General features: G+C 37.1%; 1 protein-coding gene across 2 annotated transcripts in view; it reads right to left on the bottom strand.

Moving 5' to 3' along the window:
- Window positions 1-22,911, bottom strand: part of epha5 (EPH receptor A5) — a 50,368-nt gene that overhangs the window by 2,193 nt on the left and 25,264 nt on the right. Inside the window, exons 6-16 of one of the 2 annotated variants that reach the window (XM_079447988.1) lie at window positions 17,992-18,116; window positions 17,163-17,322; window positions 15,894-15,996; window positions 10,860-10,927; window positions 9,389-9,514; window positions 8,190-8,375; window positions 7,304-7,365; window positions 6,887-7,096; window positions 4,944-5,093; window positions 2,207-2,400; window positions 12-167 (exon numbers count right to left, since the gene is read on the bottom strand). In XM_079447988.1, coding sequence (XP_079304114.1) covers window positions 12-167; window positions 2,207-2,400; window positions 4,944-5,093; window positions 6,887-7,096; window positions 7,304-7,365; window positions 8,190-8,375; window positions 9,389-9,514; window positions 10,860-10,927; window positions 15,894-15,996; window positions 17,163-17,322; window positions 17,992-18,116 — 1,540 coding nt within the window. Of the gene's footprint in view, window positions 1-11; window positions 168-2,206; window positions 2,401-4,943; window positions 5,094-6,886; window positions 7,097-7,303; window positions 7,366-8,189; window positions 8,376-9,388; window positions 9,515-10,859; window positions 10,928-15,893; window positions 16,000-17,162; window positions 17,323-17,991; window positions 18,117-22,911 lie in introns of both variants that reach the window. The other variant, XM_079447987.1, reaches the window with a different exon arrangement.

Below are 22,911 nucleotides of genomic sequence, written 5' to 3'. Positions count from 1 at the left end.
CAATGACTTACTCCAAGGTCATCTGAGTGACTACTTCCAAAGAAGTGTATCCGCTTTCTATGAAAAGCTCTGTGTATCGACCCATTTTTATGGCCTCTAACCATTCCTCCACCGATCCAAATACACAGCCCTCAGGGCTCCCGTGCTCCACTAATAAATTGGACACCCTGTGGGAAAGACACATACAGTGGTGAGCATAAACGTGATCTTAAAGATCAACTGTATGTAGAGACTGGATTCAAAGAGCATTTATTGATCTGAGCTGACTCGAGCACAGTATTGTACTTTTAATGTGTATCTAATGGTCTACACAAAAAAAGGTATCAACAATGTATTTTTCTTCCTTTACGACTACAATAGCTGCACACCTAGTTACAAACGTCTAGGGCACATTGAAAACACAAATTGAAATTACAGAAGTGCACATAATGTTTGGCTGTGATTTAAATAGGATTTTGGATGAGTGATTTTAGATCACCAATATGTGGCGACGCTTAACTTTTTTGTACGAAAAGGTCAGATTTCTTAGCTTTCATTAAAGCATGCCAAGCTGCTGCTTGGAACGTTGTCAAATCATGCTGGGATAACATGGATCATCAGGTTTTGCAAAAAATGTGGGGGCAATACAAGTGGGAGGCCATGCTATCTTTTAGCAAAGCAAAACAGGAACATACTGTATCAAATCCCAAATAATTATGAAAATCATAAACGTGGTACATTTTAACCTTTTAAATTAAATTACAAAAGGAATACAAAATAACATAAAATGTAAAAATAACATATTTTCAGTAGGGGTCACAGACCAAAATGTGTATTTGAAACTGGTTATATAATCGTAGTGTCTATGTACACTGAGTACAAATAGCTTCACCCACCAATACGTGATTAGAATAGAGAAACTATAAGAACTGTTAAGAACAGTGACTCTAGTGGTGTAAAATGTAGAGTCTGAATAGCTTGGCATTGGAGACCTGGAATCTAATCCTCCTTTTGGTGAAAACGCTCTCTAACCTTTTCTATTCATTTTAAATGATTCAAGACTTAAAATTAAAAATAAGTTTAGATTTAGGGTAAGGTTAGGAGGTTAGGGGTAGGTGAAGAGCCTTAAATGTCAATATGTTGCCATCTTTTTATAAATATAATGATTTACACTCTGTTATCATTGCATAATGTTTAATTCACAAAAACACTAAAGTGCAAATAGTAATGTTATCTGCCACTATTTATAAGTAAATAGAATATAACTACTATTTATACAGCTATTCTACAGAAAATACAGCTATTTTCGGTTAGTGTAAATAGCATATCGCTAAGCAATGCTGCTATTTTCACTTAGTGTTAACAGAACCTACTGCTATTTAAACTTGCTATTACACTTTACACTTAGTTCCAAATATTTATGGCAGCGGCTAAGATTTTTATTAAGCCCTGTTCATAATTCTGTTTTAATGGCCTTGTTAAATTAAATCTTAAGACTATAAATATTGATGCAGTCATAGATTTTTTGTCCTGTTTTAAATATTACCATGCAAAGACAAATAAAGCAAATTACGGTGCAACAACATGGCTACCGAAACATTCCTAGTCTCCAAATCAATTTCATATTAAACCTGAGAATAATTGCATAACCCAATTACAGATAATAAATGATTCCACCACGTAGGAATACAGACCACTTCACATGCAGCAAATGTATTTGATACCGTATAATCACCGTAATTGGAAGTCATTTGCACACTGCCACTTCTGTTTAACTCAACATTAAATCATGAAATGTGAGTGCTTCTTTGTTACAAGTGTCATTAAATGTTGATTTCCTGTGACAACCGTGTACTGGGGTGGTTAACCCTCTCTTATCAACATTTCACAGATGTGACATCATTTGAGCGCATAGTCTGCCATAATCATATGCCATAAATAACAACATAATTAGAATATAAACGACTGGGAGAGAGAGAGAGAGAGAGAGAGAGAGATGCAGGATTTCTTATTTTAACATTCACAATTGTATATCTATTGTATATTTATGTATTTATCCCTAGTAGTGATCTTACAGAGAACAGATACTTTTCTTTATAGATTAATAATTTAAAATATGTTACACTCATATACAGTACATATACATTCACATACATAATCAACTATGCGTTTGACATGAATCGTACAGAAATTACCCACTGATCAAAGTAAACGATTATTAGTTCACCTGTTTGATGGGTTGACAAGACTCTTCAGGCTACTGGGATTGCGAATCAGTTTGTCCAGTAAACTGACGATTTCCTCAAATTTGGGTCGGCTGTTTCTGTCCTTCTGCCAGCAGTCCATCATGAGATGATAGAGGGCAGTTGGGCAGTCCATGGGACCTGGGAGTCTGTAGTTCTCTTCTACTGCCTTTATCACCTGAGACAACAACAAATGTTACAGTGTCCATATAGATATATATATATATATAGTTCCACTATAAATAAATGCCACGCATGCCATGTCTATTGAATCACAAATGGTTGGCTTGTTTTCATTCAGGTAGAGCCAATTGGTCCAGCTGTGTTTAAAAATAACATATATTACTCTAAGTACTGTTAAAGTTGCACTTTTTGTTTGAAATAATAAGCAAGTACATCAATAATCCATCTTCTTGTTTTCCCCCTTTTTGGCTATGGTAAGCGAGTAATAATAATATGTTTATATTTTGAAGTTGTATGGACCCCCGCCCCTAAAAAGTGTGCGGGCCCTAAGAATGATCATAACCACATAAACAATGAACAAGAAATTGACCATGGTTCATGACAATGGCAAATCTCATCATCTGTTGTAAAAAATCTAAATTTCTTCATTTTTGTCTTAAAAAGCCTAAATGTTTATATGAACTATACGTGCGTTCTCTGGTGGGCCTTTATTTGTAGTTTTACAAAAACTTTGAATGTAGCACATCCAATCAGAAATTAGAGTTACCACCATCTATTATTGTTAGTGTTACTATTAATTAAATAATGAATATACAATATATAACACCTTGGATAGCATTTATCGTGCTAATCATATGATAACTTCATTATCAATATCAATATACAATATATATTGGGATTTTCAGTCATACAACCCAATGTTTTCACAGAACAGTCCTAGCATAGCCTTTTATTGTATAGTATTTAATATACGTACTTATTATTAAACTATCCAGTTGTTCGCATCAACTGATGTAAGGCTGTTTACCGATTAGCACAGAGAAATTGTATTTACAGTAAATAGTGTTTTAACAGGGTTCATTTGAGAGGTATATTAGTGTAGTTCAACTTTTACGGGATCCTTTATAAGCCAAACCCGAAGCAAACAAAGATTCTGCTTCTCTCGAAGCTAAAATAAAACCTCTTCACTTCCACATGTGAAGACACACACAAAACAAAACCAAAAAAGCAACACAAGCTCAGAAAGCAATCCCTAATGGTACAGACTCACAGAGAGAAGAGAGAGATACGAGACAGACAGAGAGAGAGAGAGAGCATGTGTCTAGCTGAGCAGAGGAAGCCGAGATCTGAGGGGAACTTCTCAAGATTCTGTTAAATAAAACATCAAATAACTTTTCCTTCCCAAGTGTGTGTGGAACAGATTAATGATGGAGCAGAGAACGCCATGTGAGGAGCAGATGAAGCCATCACTGGTAAATTGAAAAGGAGGAAAAAAGGTCAGCTGTGCTTGATAAAACCATGACTGGGAAGTGCACCTCCCTCTGGGACACCCCGGGAAAACTTGAGCAGTGCCTTCTTTTATCGTTGCCTGCAAATATACTTGTCATCTCATGCTTTGACATATGACAAAAGACACAGAGGTGGCTGTTTAAACATGCACTTGAATTTTTCAATATCTAAAATACCAACAAAAGTACCCTCCATACCAAATAACAGTGAATCGATTTAGTCACGACAAGGCTCTGGAAGAATTTGAGCACGTTGGGGGTGATGTCATGTCATTGCCTTATGTCTTGGCATTGGTCTTTGAATGTGTGCGTTCAAAACATGATGTAACACATGTTAATTCTATGCAGAAAACCTTTTCGTATTTGATCTATTCTGGTCTGTATTTTGGTCTGTAGACAATACAGAAAATATAAAGAAAATACAGGAAATACGGAAAAATAGATGTAATGAGATCACATTTATATTTACGAGAAACCCATAGAGGAAAGCATGATGTAAGCTACTAATGTATTTTAACGAAACATTAACCCACAACCAAACTTCAATAAGCCAGGCATCTTTTTGTTAGAAGACAGATGATGCCCTTTTTGTGTAGTACAGCAAAGAGAGTGGATTGTGGTCAAAACCTGAAACTCTCGGTTTCAGCTAGAAGCCATTACCCAGCATCCCGTGTGTCCCTGTTCTGGAGTTTGTAAGCATGTGACCTTTGACTCGACCGCCGGAAGATTTACTGCAGTGGGAGAAAACGTTTTCTATCCCAGCAAATCGGCACAAATATCTCCCCCACTTATAGTACTCGCTGAAAATGTAGTCTACAGTTCAACCTTACGTCTATATATAAACATCAGCATTCTATCGCTCTCATTTCCCCTACAGCGATCTGATATCACATGCCAGTTTCTAAAATGGCCATGGGAGGCAATTATTGTGGTGTAGTGTTAAAAGACCGCAAGGTAAAATTCCAGTATGACCATAATGTATACTATTTCATAAAGAAAGTAATATAGAGAGTCATTTTATTATATGTAGTTAATAAAGCTTTGCTAGGTGGTTGTTTGGTGTTTCCTTACTGGCTTCGGTCAAAAAAGCCCATTCCAAGGTCTCTGTTATATCCCGGTTTCTATAAACTGTATGACCTTATTTAATATAATGGACGGGATGGGGGATTTTTTAGCACATTCTATGATCTGCAAGATAAAAAGCCTTTACACTAGAGGTAACAGCACATTGAATCTTATGTTAACTTACATCTTGATTGCTCATCTCCCAGTATGGCCTCTCGCCATACGACATCACTTCCCACATAAGAATGCCATAGCTCCATACATCACTGGCCGATGTGAATTTCCTGTAGGCAATGGCCTCAGGGGCCGTCCAACGGATTGGAATCTTACCACCCTGCAAGACAAACAGCACACTTGAATTCACGTCTCATATTCTCAGAATAGAAACATGTCACGTCAAACCATGCTAAAAGGTGATTAACACTGCTCTCAGGCTGTGAAAACAGTGACAGGAAGCATGAGATCTGTAGAAAGTTCTTACATGCTAATCGCTAATTGACTGTCCTAGCGTTGGCGGTCTCCATCTCTGTGAGTGTGTCTCACGCACAAGATGTCTTCATTTTACTCTGTTGACAGTTCACATACAGCCACACACAAACGCTCTCTTCAGTGCTCCTTTGACACGCTAAATTTAGAAATGGGGGAAACGCTATTCTAATTATGACCAAACTTCTAATTATCTTCTCTCAAACCAAAATTATGCAGCTCCATGTTCAGGGATCAGTCATAATTATTAGTTGTACAGTTTTTTTATTTCCCTCACAATATTTTCATAACCCTGAAAAAAATGAAATATAATTTCTTTAATCAACATACATTTTTATAAAAGATTATAAAAATTTGAGATATAAAACATTGCTATTTATATATTATATTTATTATTTAGACATTAAATCAATAACTTAGCTTGTTCACACCTTATTACGATCATAATACCAATAATAATAATAGATTTTTTTAAACGTGGCTTCGCGATACACAAACACAACTGCATCATTGTGTCTTTATTATGTGTACGCTAACATGTGTTATAATAAAAGTAATGTTTCTGGACTGTTTCATCAGCCGCACGTGCTGGGCCAAAGTTAACTTCCGGTCTGTGTTTGGTCAAAATATCACAATTTATTTACATTGAATTGATATTAATTACTAATACTAGTAATCTCATTCTAATTGTATTAAATTACATTAAAACTACTCAACAGTTATAGATTCTTCGTGGAGGTCTACTGGAAGTCTGTTATAATTTTGTTGAGTAAACAGGCCTTTAAACACAAAAAAATAACCACTTGACAGTCATTCGCAAATCATTCTGCCTTCAACAGTAGCGCTTTAAGATCATCATTCATATTGCGTATTATTAAATGGGTGGTGCAACAGTGTGTCATGCATTCTGACTTCTTCACATGTTAAGAGTCTCATGCTTAACATGGTCAAACGTAGTTGGACGTATGAAGTGGTATTTCTGTGCTCGATACACTCACCCAGTGTTCGTACAGGTTTCGGAAAGTTTTTTCTAACATGAAAAATCGCTACGCAACAAATTTTCTTCCCTTATTGGACAATTCTCCCAGAAAAGCATGCGGCACGCCCACGCATCAACCATGGAGAGTGGGAAAAGTCACTTTCACATTTGTGCAGGAGAGAGAGGACTATGTTCGCGAAGTTCAGCTGTGTTGTTTGTTAGCTGCATTTGGGTGATGAATGTTAGATAAACGGTGGATATAACGCTGGATTCGGAGATCGTTGGAAACTGAGAGATGGTGCAGCGGTCCCAGCCGTGTGATCAATAAATGCGTTAAATGTGATCAAACTAAAGACTCTGCAGATATTTGAAGGGTGTAATACTTGTCTGTAAGTACTCAAGATTAACATGAAATACTCAGAAACTGTGGGAGTTAGCGCCACTTTTATGCTTTTTTCCAAAAACTTTAAAGTTAATTTTACCACCTTCAGCTCCATACAATCATCAGAACGAGATTGAAAATTATTAAACATGAGGATGCTATAGGCACTGAGGTTGAATTGAAAGTTAAAACAGAGGCCTGCTAAGAGGAAGTTAATAGACATGAGGGCTAAGATGTTAGCCAGTTAGCGTGACTCATCATTTCATTGTGAAGTACATACACGAGTGGTGTAGGCCGCCTCCGGGTCGTCCTCTAGCACTCTTGACAAGCCAAAGTCGGACACCTTACACACCAGGTTGCTGTTGACCAGGATGTTGCGGGCAGCTAGGTCACGATGCACATATCCCATCTCAGATAGGTAGCGCATCCCTGAAGCCATGCCACGCAGCATGCCAACCAGTTGGATGACTGTGAACTGGCCATCGTTCTTCTGTTGGAGCAGAAAAGACATAAAACATCCACACATCTGAGTTTAATGGAAAATACGAACAAGAGCAGGAACATGAGCAGAGCTAATACTTGAGGAAAACTAACTACACAATACAACACAAAATGTATTTAGCCTGGTAATGTTTTTAAGAATACACTATCATTGTGTTATATTTTAATGACTGTATCTTCAAGAAGAGAAATGTACCTTCAAAAAGGTGTCGAGGGATCCATTTTCCATATATTCTGTTATTATCATCACTGGTTTGCCTTGCAGAAAGCAGAAGAAATAAATCATACGTGACTGGATGTATATAAACAGCCATTGTATTTTGAAATGGAACTGCGAGCAGATTGACAGCCCAAGCCCTCTAACTTGCATCATTTGATCACGGATAGTCACGGAAGTGCATTTTCAGATTTTTAATGAATATTATCAGGGTACATGCATTTTTAAAAGAGAATGACCCACATTAGTAAGCAACTTACAATAAACGCTGATTTTTGCCACTTGTCACCAGGCAAAGAAATAGCTAACCCAACTAAAGACCAGCTTCACCAGACTGGGACAACAGCCAAACCATCATTGATAAGAACATTGGGGTCCTATTTTTTATTAATATATTTTTTATTCATACATTTATTTTATTTAATTAATTGATCTGTTTAATTTAATCAGCAGAGTATTGGTCATTTTTATAGGGCCAGTCCTCATAAAGAACAATTACTGCTTTGTTAAGTGTTTCAGAACTGTGCATAACTAGTTAAATAACACTTTTCAAATGAAGCTGCTGTAATCATAAGCTTGTTTGCTGGATTTAGTAGGTCTCCCAACCTATTGTCAAGCCAATCTGTTTTGATGGTTTAAGAGAGATTAAGTGCACTTGTGATCTTGTTACCAGCATTCCAGCTTGGTCAGGCTTGGGGACCAGCTAGATTATGTTTTATGTTCAAGCTATTTTACCTTCATATATCCAGGTTAGGCCAAAAATGATGTTTCACACTTGAATAATGAATGATACAGGTGAATTCAAGGTGACAAATATACTTAATTATAAGACTAGAATTATATAAAAATATATTTGGGCACTCACTCTTGGTGACCACCCCATTCAGGTGGATGATATTGGGATGATCAAACTGGCCCATGATGCTTGCCTCGCCCAAGAAGTCCCTCCTCTGTTTCTCACTGTAACCAGCTTTCAGAGTTTTAATGGCCACTGGGATCTCTCTCTTCCCTGGCAGCCGCAGTAGACCGCTGCACACCTCACCGAACTCCCCTGCAACCGAGAGGCAGAGCCATCAATGACCCGCGGCAGGAAGGAGGCAGACAATGAAACGCCTCATTGTGTTCGGGCAGATTTCCCCCGTGAAGCGACAAAGTGCAAAGCTACTGAGGTATGAACTTGCTTCCTACTGAATGAATAAAGTCTTGCGGGGCACACCAGGTATTTATAGTGCAGCAGTTCCAGGGAAACATTTTAAACAAAATCCAACTTATATAAATCTGTTAGACACTAGTGTATGGAAATATTTGTTTTACTGTGGTTTTTGTTAAACGTTTTTAAAAATAAGTATACTACAACTATATCTAACTATAACGACTATGCTATATTAAAATCTAGTATAGTACATTCTAATGAATGAACTATGGTGCAAAAAAACTATATATTTTCTTAATATCGTTATTGCTTTTTTGGATAAAGCATTTAAACATCCTTAAAACACGATAACACAAGCCAAACTGTGAAGCACTGTATTTTACAGTCCTGTCTCCCATGTACACACTGTGTACTTATTACAGTAAATATAATAACTGGGTAATAACTAGGTAATAACCCTGAACCTACCCCTAAACATAAAACGTATATCATGTAGTTACCTTACACGTACCAGTAATTTCTTAGGTAAGTACACTGTAAGTACACATTAGGTACAAGTACTGTAAAATAAAGTGCGACCGATACTTTTGTCACTAAAGATCTCATGACTCATGAGTAAGACATTTCTATAGAAGTGACAATAGCATGGACAAAACAAATAAACCAAGAGTGTTTAAAAAACTATTTACATAGAGAATTGTGCATTCAATGTTATACAAATGAAGCTCATTGACTGCAATGTCTGAACAAATGTAAATTAATTAATTGCAATATGAAAATGCGATGACGCCAAAAGATCAAACTGGAAAATAAATCAGAATACTGTTGCAATGTAAACAAAGCCCAAGCCATTCCAAACCATTTCACTTTTCTGAAGCCTGTTTTGTTTTACTTGCGTGTAACTCACTCACCAGCTCCAATAACCCTCTCGATAGTGATACAGGAGACATCAATCTCCTTGGCGAACTCATGGACAGCCTGGTTGGGATCTTCATAGGTGTGGGGATCAATATACGTGCGGACAGCTGGGAATTTCACTGTGAAAAAGAAAGTGAGGGCAAGAAGCGAGAAAGCAATGAGAGATTGTTGTTTTCTCGTACTTCATGGTTATTGTAGGCATTGGGTTGTGTGATGTAATCTAAGATGCAGGGCCGGGTCGAGATGTTGTTTGTGATTTCCTCTCTTGAGACTTTTTGTTCTCTGCTGTGCTGAACAACATTGATATATTACTTTTGCAATACATAATAACAGAACTCTGACTCTAAAATAAGCCACATTTGTTTATGTCACTTTTATTCTATGGAAAATGCCAGGGTTGGTGTGTTTGTAGGTTTGTATGTGTCTACTAAACAAGACAGGTGACACAGATATTGCAGATATAAGCACATGTATTGATAGTTTACTGGATGATTACATTCTAGGCAAGAACTTCTCTGACAATAAAGCAGTCACATTGAATAAAGCGGTTGTTCACATATGAAAACAAATTCTGGCGTCATTTAATCGACCTCATGTCGTTCAAAATGTGTATATGTCTTTGTAGTCTGTAGAACACACAAAAATATATTTTCTGAGAAATGTCTCTGGGGTGTCATTGAGGTCGAATATTGGTTACCAATGTTCTTTTAAGTATCTTTTTGTGTTCTACAGAGAAAAGAAAGTCATATAGGTTTGAAATAATATGAGGGTGAGTCAAAAATGAAATTCTTTTTTGGGGTAAACTATATTACGGTTATTTAATATAGTATAGTTTGTTATTTTAGTTAAATTGTAAGCAATTGTGTTATATGCTTTTCATGTAGCTATTTAAGATTAATTTGATTTTATTTGAGCTTTATTTTAGTTTTTGATTATTATTATAATTTTAGTGCCTTTAACGTTAAAGTTCATTTTTGATGCAACATTTACATTGTTCGTTTATTCACATTTTTAGGACAACATTTAATTTGATTTAAATTTTAAAAAAGTAATAATTTTAGTAGATTAAAATAACCTTGAATGCCAGCAACTTTTTCACTTATCATTAATGAAATGTAATTAGTTACAAATGTATATCATTCCCATGATAAACAATTGTAATATGTTTGAAAAAAGCAAATGTTTTACCAATAAAATGATTAAAGTTAGACTATAATAATCCCAAAATACCAATCATATTGGATGTTGATTGAATAATCAGTAATTAAATACTTTATACATACTTTAAAGAAATCAAATTTAGAATTTTTATTTTGCATTAAATTTTTATTAAAAAACAGATTTTAAAATGTTGTAACTAACATTCATGACCTCATGTCAACTGGAGTTTATGATAATCTGACACTACCCTATTGAACTCTGGGTGAACCTGAGTGTGTCTGTCTGTGTTTCTTTTATACTTACGTGTACCATTGTGAAAGTGCATCTTCTCCTCATCTGGATCCTGCTTGGCTTTGCTGTACCCACAGCGTCTGTGAAAATAAGAAGACCTGTGTTAATCTTTACTTGTCACAGTTGCCTATAAAAAATATTTCTCCCCAATGCTAATTTTCTCACTTTTTAGAAGCAGTGTCATTAATTGAAAGCATAAAGATAGGGCAGGTAAACAGTGGAGACTTGAGCTGGTAATGTTTTTATCTGCTCTTAACACCAGTAAACTCTAGAGATTATCATCCAAACACACAAACAAGCAATATGACAGCAGTCTGAATTGAATCCTAAGCATTACTTTTTTATCTGTAAACAGACTGTGTTTGTGTGGATTGCACAAGTAAACATTCTGCCACAACACTTGCTCATGTGTGTTACACTTGAGTCTTCGAGTGAGTGTTCAGGCTCTGTAGGGATCAACAGCAGAAACAATTACTATTACACACTTTATTATATTTTGTTTATTGTTACATTTATTAACAAATTTGTGATGTGCTAAAGGATGTTTTATGAGAATTTATCTTTTTGTCTCCATGTCTTATTCCCAGTGACACCCAAATCCAACAGACCCCGCTCCAACCCACCCTGATGCTCATCCTTGCACTTCCTGGTACCCCTAAGGCCAACAGGCGCAACTCCTGTTCTCTTTTGCCATAAATACAAAATTACTTTAGTCATACAAAATTGTGAACTGCACTATAGAAATAATTTTGATTTTGCCTACATCGATCCTCACACCACCTGGTAATAGCAGGAATCCCATTTGGAGAGAACAGATTTGGTTTTTTTCTTGCTTGCATGGATTTGCATTGTTGTAGGCCTTGCTATGAGAGACTACTTTTTTGCTGAACTTTTTTAAAATTGAAAATTTGCACAAAGTACCCGAAATATTCTGTATTTATATTTAAACGCAAATTTAATTTGGTTGGTTTTGTTAAGATGAAAACGTACGCAATATTAATTTAGAATAGTAATGTACAATATTGACTATTCTGTGAATATGTATTCAATGTAAACTGTTGTTGTTTATCAATAAACTGTTTGCTTTGTATTTGGTTTTAGCTTTTCTGCTTACTAAAATATTGTGAATAGCAAATATAAACTGTGAAATGGTGCCTTGAAGCACCCAAGATAACATCAGTTTTTAGAATGTGTCAAACATCCAGTTGTTTTATTGTGCATTACAATTAATTTACATTACATTTATTCATTTGGCAGACGCTTTTATCCAAAGCGACTTACAAGTAGTTTTATACAGTGGCACATTACTGCAGAGCAATCAGGGGTAAGGTGCCTTGCTCAAGGGCCCTTCAGTCATGAACTGCTGGCACTGAGATTAGAACCGGCAACCTTCTGATCACAAGCCCAACGCTCTAACCATTGGTGACCCTTATATCAATCAAACTGCAGTTAGTTTGTTTTGATTTAAGCCATAATAACAAAAAATACAGAAAACACAATAAAACACAATAAAAACATTATTTTTGAAAAATGTATCTCACTTTGGAACCAAACTCTTCATATTATCAACTAATAAAATATTTAGTGCAGTCAGTATAGCATCATTATAATATTCCAATACGCATTATGTAGGATGCACAGTATGAAAATGCAGTAAACTGCATAGTGCACAGTATGAACCATACCTGTATTAACAAATGACCCACTACAAGTGCAGAACAAAATTTTATACTGAACATAGCTACTATTAATGTCTAGGCACAATATTTGATCCTCCAAACAAACCAGTGTGTTTTTAGAAGAGCCGCAGCTCTATTCGGGTGTAGAAAGACTGGACTTTTGTTGTCTATGTGTGTGTGTCTGTAATCCTGTGGGATTTGGCTGTATAGCTTCAGCCCCCGGGGGAGGTACACATGTCTCTCTCCACTAGAGCAGAGCTGATGAGTTAAAGTCTATCTGACTAGCACGCTAGCCCTGAAGCTCCACCTCTTCCTGTGTTCCAGTTTCCTCTGCAGCACGATTGGATCGCTATACTATCAATCAACCTGATTTATTAAAAGAAACATCTAATCCTAACCCAAACCTTTCTCTCCACTCCATATCGAGCATTGAAATGCTGGCTCCAAGTCCCGCTCTATGTAGGCCTACTTAACTAAACCATCAAAATATCAGTACGAAATGTCGACTTTTCCGTATCACAAAATGCACAAAATGTTTAAGGTATATATTGTCCATTTATTTGGACATTGCTGGTACAACATATATATTCAGTAAAGGAACCATTTGCCAAACAACTGATTTAATAATTTTAAATACAAATTTGACCAATGTTTTTATTTTATTGCCTGTGATAAAACTTCCGCATGTCTATTCAATTCTTATGTTAAATAAATCCACCATATACACAGTCATATTTTATGCCTTATATACTATAAACTTATATGTTATGTTTTGAGGCATGTCAAGCCAAACACACGTTACATTATGTGACAAACCACCCAAGTTTGCATTTATCATTTTTATTGTAAAACCGTTGGCCTTTCTATGCTTGCCTTCTCGCTTCTCGCTACACAGTCAAAGTCATTAGCGCCCACCTGCCGAGCTTCTTCTTCAATTTAATTGGCGTAACGTTCTGTCTTCTTTAGTTTTATTGGCTGAGCTGCTGCTTTGCCTCTTTAATTTCATTGGCTGGAATTACGTAAACCTTGTTTGATTTGTCAATCTGTTCAAATTCGGTAGCTCTGCACACTAGATGAATAACCTGAGATCTTTGGCCACAAAAGCGTAACGTCTAATGCTAACGCCATGGCTCTAGCAAATCACCCATACAATGATGCTTTGATTGGAGTGGCAAAGTACTGGCAACAGAAGAAAAAGTGAAGGTACGCTAAAGATTAAAATAGAAAAGTAACAGCGCGTACCGGCCCACTTCAAGCACAGATTTCACTATTAAAAACACACAGAAAAAGAAAAAACACAAGCATAATAAAGACAATATTGACTACATTCATGTTTCAATAAACTTTGCTTTTGCAAAGCCTCTTTAAACTCTTCTCAAAGCTTCGGTTTATGTTCCAATCACTAATGTACAAAACTTTCAATGAATCCATAATAATAATTGACTAAAGAGCTTAGACGGCCAATGTCCAAAGTTGGTCTTCACATTTGGCTACTACTATATTTTACAATGAAGTGTGTCAATTCAGGACGCAAAATCCAGTGTAATTCTTCAACTGATATCCTCACCTCAACCCATAATCTTCGCATCATCACCTTCAAATCACAGCAGCAGTATAGTCCCATGACAGCTACACTAACAGCCCTGTCTAGTAGTAGTGGGTTATCCAGTCAGCTTTCTGTAATAGCCTTCTGATGTTGACCTTGTAGCTCATACATGAATAAGTCTTGACCTTGTAAGGCCAAGAAGGCTATTAACAACTCTGATTGCTTCCTGCAAAAGAATGTGCTTCAAAACCACCCCACTGACATGTAAGGTGAGGGACGGGTTAGGCTTTGGCCCATATGATACACTGATATACACTTTAAGGGTAATTGCTTCAAACCATTTTGCCCTTGAGGGACTTCCTAACCCTTGCTTAAACAATTGAAACTGCTTTTTCGAGTGGCAATCGAGAGGGTGGTTAGAAATTCCTCCCGCTGATGTCTTTTTTTGAGGTCTTCACCTCGTGCCAATCGTTAATCTCAACATGGATTTGACAGCGTCAGATTAAAGGCTGTGCCTCTGGTCAAAGGTGAAGGTTATGGACAGTCTTTCTGAATTTACAGAACCAAGGATTCAACGTCTGGCTAGATGAGCCCCTTGCAGATGATGGTCGCCTGTGATGGGCGTTAGACCGCATACTGTATGTTCAGTATGTCATGACATAATTTCAGGGCTCCATAGCGGCTAACTACATAGCATTTGTGACTTGATGTGATTGGCTGAAAGGTGCCAATAAGCAGAAGATGACAGACTACAAGGTCACATACTCCTGAGGTTGCATGCCGAGTGACTCCCATTGAGATAAATGGGAATGTTAATAGATAGCTTTCTCCGTCTGGAGACCATCTGGGACAGCATGTTCCTCAGAGGTACAATGGAAACGATATTCTGTCACGTTCACGTCTTCATATTCACTTTATATTCCCCGGATAGAGAAAATCATTCTCCAGACAATCTGTCTTGTAATTTTGACCTAAATATGTCATCTATTTGGAATAAACTTTGCATTTCATAAGTAAACAAAAGATAAACACACTATCTACACCTATCACAAATTCCAAATAATTCCAAGTAATTTGCACAATGTTTATTATAGATACGTACTGTGGATCTCAGTGTGTTTCCTCTAATGGGAGAGGACAATAGCCTGCATTACTGTCTCATTTTAACATGTTTGTGTCTGAGATGCAAAATAGGACAGCGTGTATTAAACAGGATATTGTTGTTGGCTCCGTGTGTTCTGCTATTGTGTCCGTGAAAACAAATCTCCTGCCGTTGTTTACATTAATATGCAAGTAGGCCTGTATTATCCCACTGTGGAACTGTGAGCAATGAACAAAACTGTAGATATGCCTATAATTCCCTCTGTGAAGCACTTCAGCTATAGCTCAAAGACGAGAGATAATTTGATTTTTCTATCTCATATCTGATTTATACGTATGTAGTGCTGGTATTGTAAACAAAAAGATAATAACTTCATAAGAAATCATGAGGAAAGTATGTTTTCTGCAACTCTTGTGGTTACTTCAGAAAATCTGAAATTTCATTCAAATTATATGTATAAAGCTTTTACCATCTTTTTATTTATGCATATATTTGTATATATATATATATATATATATAATATATAAGCTTTAGAACTGGAATATCAAAAGTATAATAATATATTATAGCCAATACATTAAAAGTAGGCTAGTTATGGATCTAAATTGTATTTGCAGGAGCCAAATTAGCTATTCAACCAAACATTTACATTTTGTTTGACATTTACTTATAAAAGACATCAGATCTATCATTTAACATATGATGCTGTCAGTTTTTACCTGCCACTCATCAGGAAACCTGTGACCAGTGCAGTGAGGATTATGCCCACAGTAACAGCTACAGCGATGATTGGCACCTGACCTTGCTCACTGGATGCCGCTACTGCTAGAACATAAATGGAAGAAAGTCATGAAGAGTCACTTCAAACATTTGTCTACCATTTTATAAAAAATAGTTTTTGCCTAAATACATTCCTCTAGCAGACACTATATGGAAGTACAAGAATGCATGCAGATTGCATGTGGGTGCGACAGGACCCACCCACTTGTTTAGACCAATGATATTGGACCCACAATTTTTTTAAGCATCTCATTTAGCGCAGGCAGAGCACCGTCAGTCAAATCCATTCCACTTGAGGAATGCTTAATAAATGAAACTCCATTTCTTCCGATTCCTCGCTTCTGCGTCCTTATTATACATAAAATAATAATAGAGTGCAAATTATCAAATTAAAACTATTTTTATGAAAGAAGAAGACTGAGATTGGTGTCAATAATAGCGTCAAAACTATCCTTACAATCTTTTCTCCCTACACCACTGAAACTGCCCTCAAACCAGCATCGTTTTTACTCATGGTTTTTATGGGGGAGGACCCACCCACATTTTTTGTGCTTCCAACGCCCATGCATTTCAAATCAAACCACAATTGTATAACACACTGCAGGAGAATTTTGCCAATGTCGAACTAAGACCTTGTGTCTGAATGTTTTGTTTATTATTGTGTCTTTTATTTTTGTGTGGATTCTTTTTATTTTGTTCATGAATCATTACCATTGGTCCTCCTTTATGTTTGTCTGTGGGTTTTGCAAATATTTAACCAAAAAAATGCATTGAAAAGAGCTTTTTGGACAACACAGTGTTTAATTATTAAATTATTGTGGTTCAGTCTGAAAGCGACGACAAATTGTCGGCAGGAGATTTATTTAGTTATTTAAGACAAACTACCGTTATGGTGATGCAATTTTTTTTTTAAAGTCTAAGTCATTTAAAATTACTAGCATAATAATAATATAAATAATAATACAACAACACCATTCAACAACAAGAATAATAATAATAAACCCTTGTGACATGCTCGCAATGCTTTACCCAAACATTTGCATCAGTATTTGTGCATATTTTTGGCCTTATGCTGCTTATTGTAGTTGTAATTACTGTGGCATATTAATATAGAATTCATCTTATGTGCGCTCACATGGGATCAACGTGGCTCGTCCAATCACAACTCTGTTTTTAATGTGCATTAATATGTTTCACCATGTACTTACAGTAAGGGCTGGTTTCAAACTCAAAGCGACGACTGAATCCTCCGTAGCCTGCGGAAGTACGTGCTCTGATTTGAAAGATGTACACTGAAGATGGCTTGAGACCGTCCACCACAGCGCCTGTCTCCTTTGACTTGACAATGGTGTAGCTGGTTTCCTGATCCTGTTCGGCCACAGAAGGAAATGAAGGACAAAATTCTTCAGAAAGAATGAGAGATAAAGTCATCATACACCATGAGAGTGTTTTCAAAGTGTGTGTGAGTGTCTGTTGTGGCCAGAGGATTGGTTTCACATTCTTTAATGCTTTTGTTTTAAAGCACCGTGTTAAGTGGTCCGTCCATTAGCGTTCATATGAGCGGGTGTGTGTCATCATTGCTTTTCTGTTTCTAAGTGCCACATATCAGTGTTTCCCAGACCGGTCCTGAACACTGAGGTCATGAGGAGCTAAGGTTCATTTTCAGTGGTATTCTGTCTGTAAATGGCTCAACAAAGCAGCCCGGAAAATGCTGCAAGGTGAGGAGGAATCAGAAATGGAGATCAGAGAGGGGTTTGGTTTCAGGCTTTGTGAGGCTTGTCGCCAGTGGGGTGGTCTGCTGAGACGGCCCCCAAAGGCTCTGATGCTGGTAACGTCACTTAATTTGATATTCCTAAATGTTCTTTGTAATTGTACAACTATCTTATTTTACATTTTCAATATGGCACATACACTATAATATTTTATTATGAAATAGGCTATTAAAAACACATTAGCATTATTATTGTTGTCATCAATATATTACTACTACTTTAAAATATCGTGCATCTTTTTATTAGGCATGGTCATCTGCAGTACCTTCTCAAAATACTTGATCTCGTACTCCAATATAATGCCGTTAGGTCGGTCAGGTTCCTGCCAGGACACGGCGATGCTGTTCTTTGACGTTTTGCCTTTCTTTACCACGGTTATAGGAGACGGAGCTGGGAACACAACAGTTACATTTACTTTTCACTTTAAATCAAGCAGAAAATATACATTGTTGCGTGATGCGGCAAAGTCCTGATGCAATGTGCTGTAATCACCATTTGCAAGTTACCAAGTCTATGTGCTTGAGACAATATATAAGTCCATCCCCTTAGCTGTTCTTAATTAAATGAAGATATCACATTGTGCGGATTACTTTAATGTACTTTATTCCTTTCAGGGAGACGGAAGTTCATAAATGTGAAATAATCTAAGCTTCAGTGCTAGACACGATCACACAGAACAGGTCTTTTATCTTTGCTTTGAGAAATTGCGTTTGAACATGGATTCAGGCAATGCCATCGTTTAACATTTATGGAACCTAATTACTGCCAAAAAAGATTGTTGATGAAATAAATCTTGATTTACCTCATTCCCATAAAAGTCTAGACATTACACCGCTCTCAAACAAGATGAATTTTTTATGCAGCATATCATTTAGCCATAAAACATGTTGATTGATATTGACCTGGCCTTTGTTATACATTCAATTAAAATTTTGTTTTTTCTAGGAGGGATTGCAGTGGGTTTCAAATACTGTCCAGGAAAAATTAAAGATTCTGTAAACAATTTGAGTCGTAAAAATTAAATAGATTTATTACATATTTTGAAGGAACCATTCTTACACAGTGTAGTGTGGTGGCCGGTTGTCAAGCTATTGTAATACTGGATGCAAGGGCGATATTTAGTAATAGTTTCTGAGTGGTTTCAAGAATTCGCTGTTTCAAGAACACTTTATGATCACTTACCTTACACTGTGTCTACACGGGACCGTTGTTATAACCCACATCCAAAGCACAAACGGACAACTTTCACATGTTAAATGAAAAAAAAGTGTCGACACGACACACGGCTTGTTCTTGTGGAATTGTCGCACCGCTTCCAGTGTGGACAAAATTTTTAATTATAATGGGTTCTAATGCGTTCTCTTGTCTTTTGTTGCATCACGTCGCGCCATGCCACGTCCGGTATAGACACGGCGTACATATTTGCCCAATACTGTTCTTTATGAATTTCAAGGTTAAATCTAAACAGAAATATTTTTCCTTTTTAGAGCTCAAAACTTTTGTTTGAAGGAAAGGTTTGCTTCTTCTTTTTCCTCCAGTAAGGCTGTTTGGTGTCACCTATATGAGAGCCCATAAAAAGACCCTATCTCTCTATATGTGGAACGCTGAAATCAAACCCGGCTTTATATTCCTTGAACAGAAGTGTCAGACTGTGTCCATGAGATAAAGAGCATTTAAGTTCTCTGGACGATCCCTCAGGCACTGATCCAATAGCTCAATAGAAGCCCATGATAGAAAAGGAGAAAGTCTGTTTTTTCATCCTCTCTTTGCCAAACAAAGAGTAACTGTATCCTTTCTGCCCAAACAAAACTGTAATCGTTCCTATCTTAAAAGCCTGAAATGGTATACTAGGCAACCTGATCTGCAGGCCAACAGGAAAAGAGCGGTATTGTGGAGGGTGGATGGGCCACTTAAACGGTCTGGCAGCCTGTTTAATGTTTGACTTTCAGTCAAGTGGGAGACGCGGTGCTTTGAGTTATTGATTCTCAATAATCCTTAAGGTCAGCCTAGGGAATTTTGATCTATATTGGTAATAGCATGAAACAAAAACATGAGAATGAGGTCTTCTAACAAAACAGTCATGAAAAAGTGCTAATACAACAATACCCATATGGAATCAACGCCTACAGGTTTCAGAGTGTAACAAAACATGCGTTCAGGTAAAAACCATTTAAAGCCACGGTAAATATATGCACAAGAATACACAGTAGCTGCAATTTACGCCCAAAAGATACTATTCAGGTACAGGTAGACCTATGTGAATAAAAATGCTCCGTAGTGCTTTTCTGCATTACAGTATATGCCAGACTGCAATTTATAATGCAAAGCAACTTGTCGTTTCATTCTTAGTATTGCTTCAAGGGGTTCTAGAAAGGACATCAATTCAGCATTCATGAAAAAAAATTCATACTTATAAAGCATGTTTCTGGATACTCAGACCAATGATTTATTTTCATAGTATTTACTTAAAGTAGCACACTTTTGAGCACACTTCTAATTCATCTTGAGACCCCCTTGGAAGTTACCTTACAGTTTATTCTAATGAATATTATTAAAAAGTCTCACTGTATATTCCGGCAAATTACTGCATCTTTATATGTCACTGAAATCTAAACATCCTAGACCCCGGCACAAACCTGGAAGGTGTATTCACAGACACAGTGAGCTGGGTTTGACCACGAACAGGTTGTGCTTTAACACTGGCCACGTTTTATCTGGAGGACAGAGCTGTTGTTACGCACAGAAAATAAAGTTATCCACAAGTTCATGATTGTTTTTCTTTAATAAGGCAAATAAATTACCTCTGTAAGCGGGGGCTATATGGGACAGTTCACGTTGTGGCTTATAATCACTTAAACACACATCCTTGTTGCCAATTTCAAGCTGAAAAAATAATGAGAGTGTTCCAGATGCTCAACTGGAACAGCAGTGTGTTAGCAAAACACATATAATGGCTTCCATCTTCAGAGAACATGCACAACAATGTGTGAATTAACATGTCAGCCAAATGCGCAAATGTGAATGTATAGAGCTAAAAACAGAGCACAAAATTTCCTCTGTGTGAAATGTCACAGCCCTATTTTTAGGTTAAATAAGTCTTTTATAAACTGTGTACAAACCAATACTTGTGATCATTCCTGATGGTGTTTATTTTATAGCTCGTCCCTTCCAACAGCCATTATAAAAACATAACACTACTGCGAAAGTTACGTAACAAATACTGTCATAAATGTATAAAATGCAGTGGTAATAAAGTCCTCAACCGCCGGTGCAAAGGTCTCATCAAAGCGCCAGCTCTCAGTTCATTAACAGATGGAATTCCAGCTTTCTCCAGGAAACGTGTCAGAGGAAGTGTGATGATAGCACCCTGAGTAATGCCTCCAAACGGGAAGTGTTGCCTTCATCTAATGTGAGAACCTGCTAACTTTTGATATCTGTGCCAGCCATGGAACTGCAAACGCAGAACAGCTCCTTCCACACCGAACTTGTGTGAACGAACTATTTTGGTCTTTATCATGCAGTCTTTCGCCTACATAATCGCAGCTGTCGAGTTACCAGCTTAGCATGAGCAGTATAAAAAGGAACGTATCACTTCCTGTTGATGTGACAGCGACTGCAGGCAATATTAGGCAGGTTTTTGTCTCTGTGAAATCTACCATGCAATTATTTGCAAGTCATTTATTTGAAGTTAGCATGCCGGGCATGGTTTCATCTGGGAAAGAAAGGTCATCTCATTCGTGCCGGCCCCGAATGACAGCCAACATGAAGATCGCGAAAGGCTGCGTGTTTGTAAACAAGTGTTGTTTTGGGAGCCCTGCTGGGGAACAAGATGAAAAAGCCCTGGCAGAGCCGAGCGACCCATTGGCCAAATCTAAGCCTGAGATATAGCTCCTGCCAACAGAGGCCTGTGGCAGCCAGAGGTGTGGGCTTAGAAATAAGAGTTAGAAATACTCTATGTTCCAAACACATCTGCCCTTTTTTATATACAACATATGTCTCCATACAAGACCACAGATGCCGAGATTTACTCTTGCTCTTGTTTTTTGCTATTGCAGTACTGTACAGTACTGTTCTTTATTTTAAGAGAAAGAAATTAATCTTCATGTGTCCTGAACAGTGATAACCCTAAGGGAAATGTACCATAGTTATATTATAGTAAAACATGTAGAAACCATTGTTTTTTGGTAAATTGTATGTATGACCAAAGTTTTACTAAAAATGTCATGTTACTATGGTATGAAAAGACGACGGTAAATGTATACATGTTTTTTCCTACAAATACCATAGTAAAACAAATTTAATATTCTTATGAAGCTACAACCTTCTTGAACATGTTTCACATGCGAGTATATAACTAATGAAGAAATTCTGATAAGTGACTTATAAACATGACCGATCAGGTCACCATCTGCTAAGCCTCTTTCAAGTTAAATGATCCACTAACGGATGCACTGAGTTTAGTAAAGCACAAGTGTTCACAGCCGTTTGACAGAAGAGCTTTGCTAAGAGGGTTTGAGAATGCTTAGTGTCAAAATTCCTTTCAGACCGAATCGTCATACTTAGCTCTCAATGAGCAAATAGAGAAAGCTCACAACATAATTCCACAAAAACAGCCTCACAAATGCCTCCACTCGCAAGTCTGTCGACATTTATCAGAGAAAGCACTTCAGAGACATGCCAATGCAAAGCGCTAATCACATGCACCTGCAAACTATTCAGTTTGTTTGGAAATCCAGCATGCTGGAAAACGCTGGAAATTAGCAAGCATTTGATCAACCTCCGTAATCTTTCCCCGGTTCTAAAAATCGTACCACTTCTAAAGTAAAAACAGATTTTATATCATCCGCGTCTTCGTAGAGATGTGCGTTAGCATGCTTGCTTTCCGAACACAAGCTTTGTTGAGGCAGCCCATCGTGCACCGCAAAAATGATCATTTTGCTTGTCGTAATTAATAGTGTTTTAAAGAGCATAATTCCTCTGTTGATCTGAGGGTAACTTAATGAGCCGAGCAGATGTTGAAGTTATCTCTTCGAGGGGAAAATACTGTACCCTCACAGCCCCAGTGAAATAAATGAGCAACCTAAGACTGTTTCTGTACGCCTCTTAAACGCATCTGTGGTGCCATTGTGACTGAGACATATTGGTACGGAAATAGGTGCAAATATTATGTTAAATATTTCTCCCT

Source organism: Barbatula barbatula (genome assembly GCF_947034865.1).
Source record: "Barbatula barbatula genome assembly, chromosome: 24".
In the NCBI taxonomy this organism is placed as follows: Eukaryota; Metazoa; Chordata; class Actinopteri; order Cypriniformes; family Nemacheilidae; genus Barbatula; species Barbatula barbatula.
Note: the sequence above shows the minus strand (reverse complement) of the source record. Positions and strands in the feature narration are given on the sequence as shown.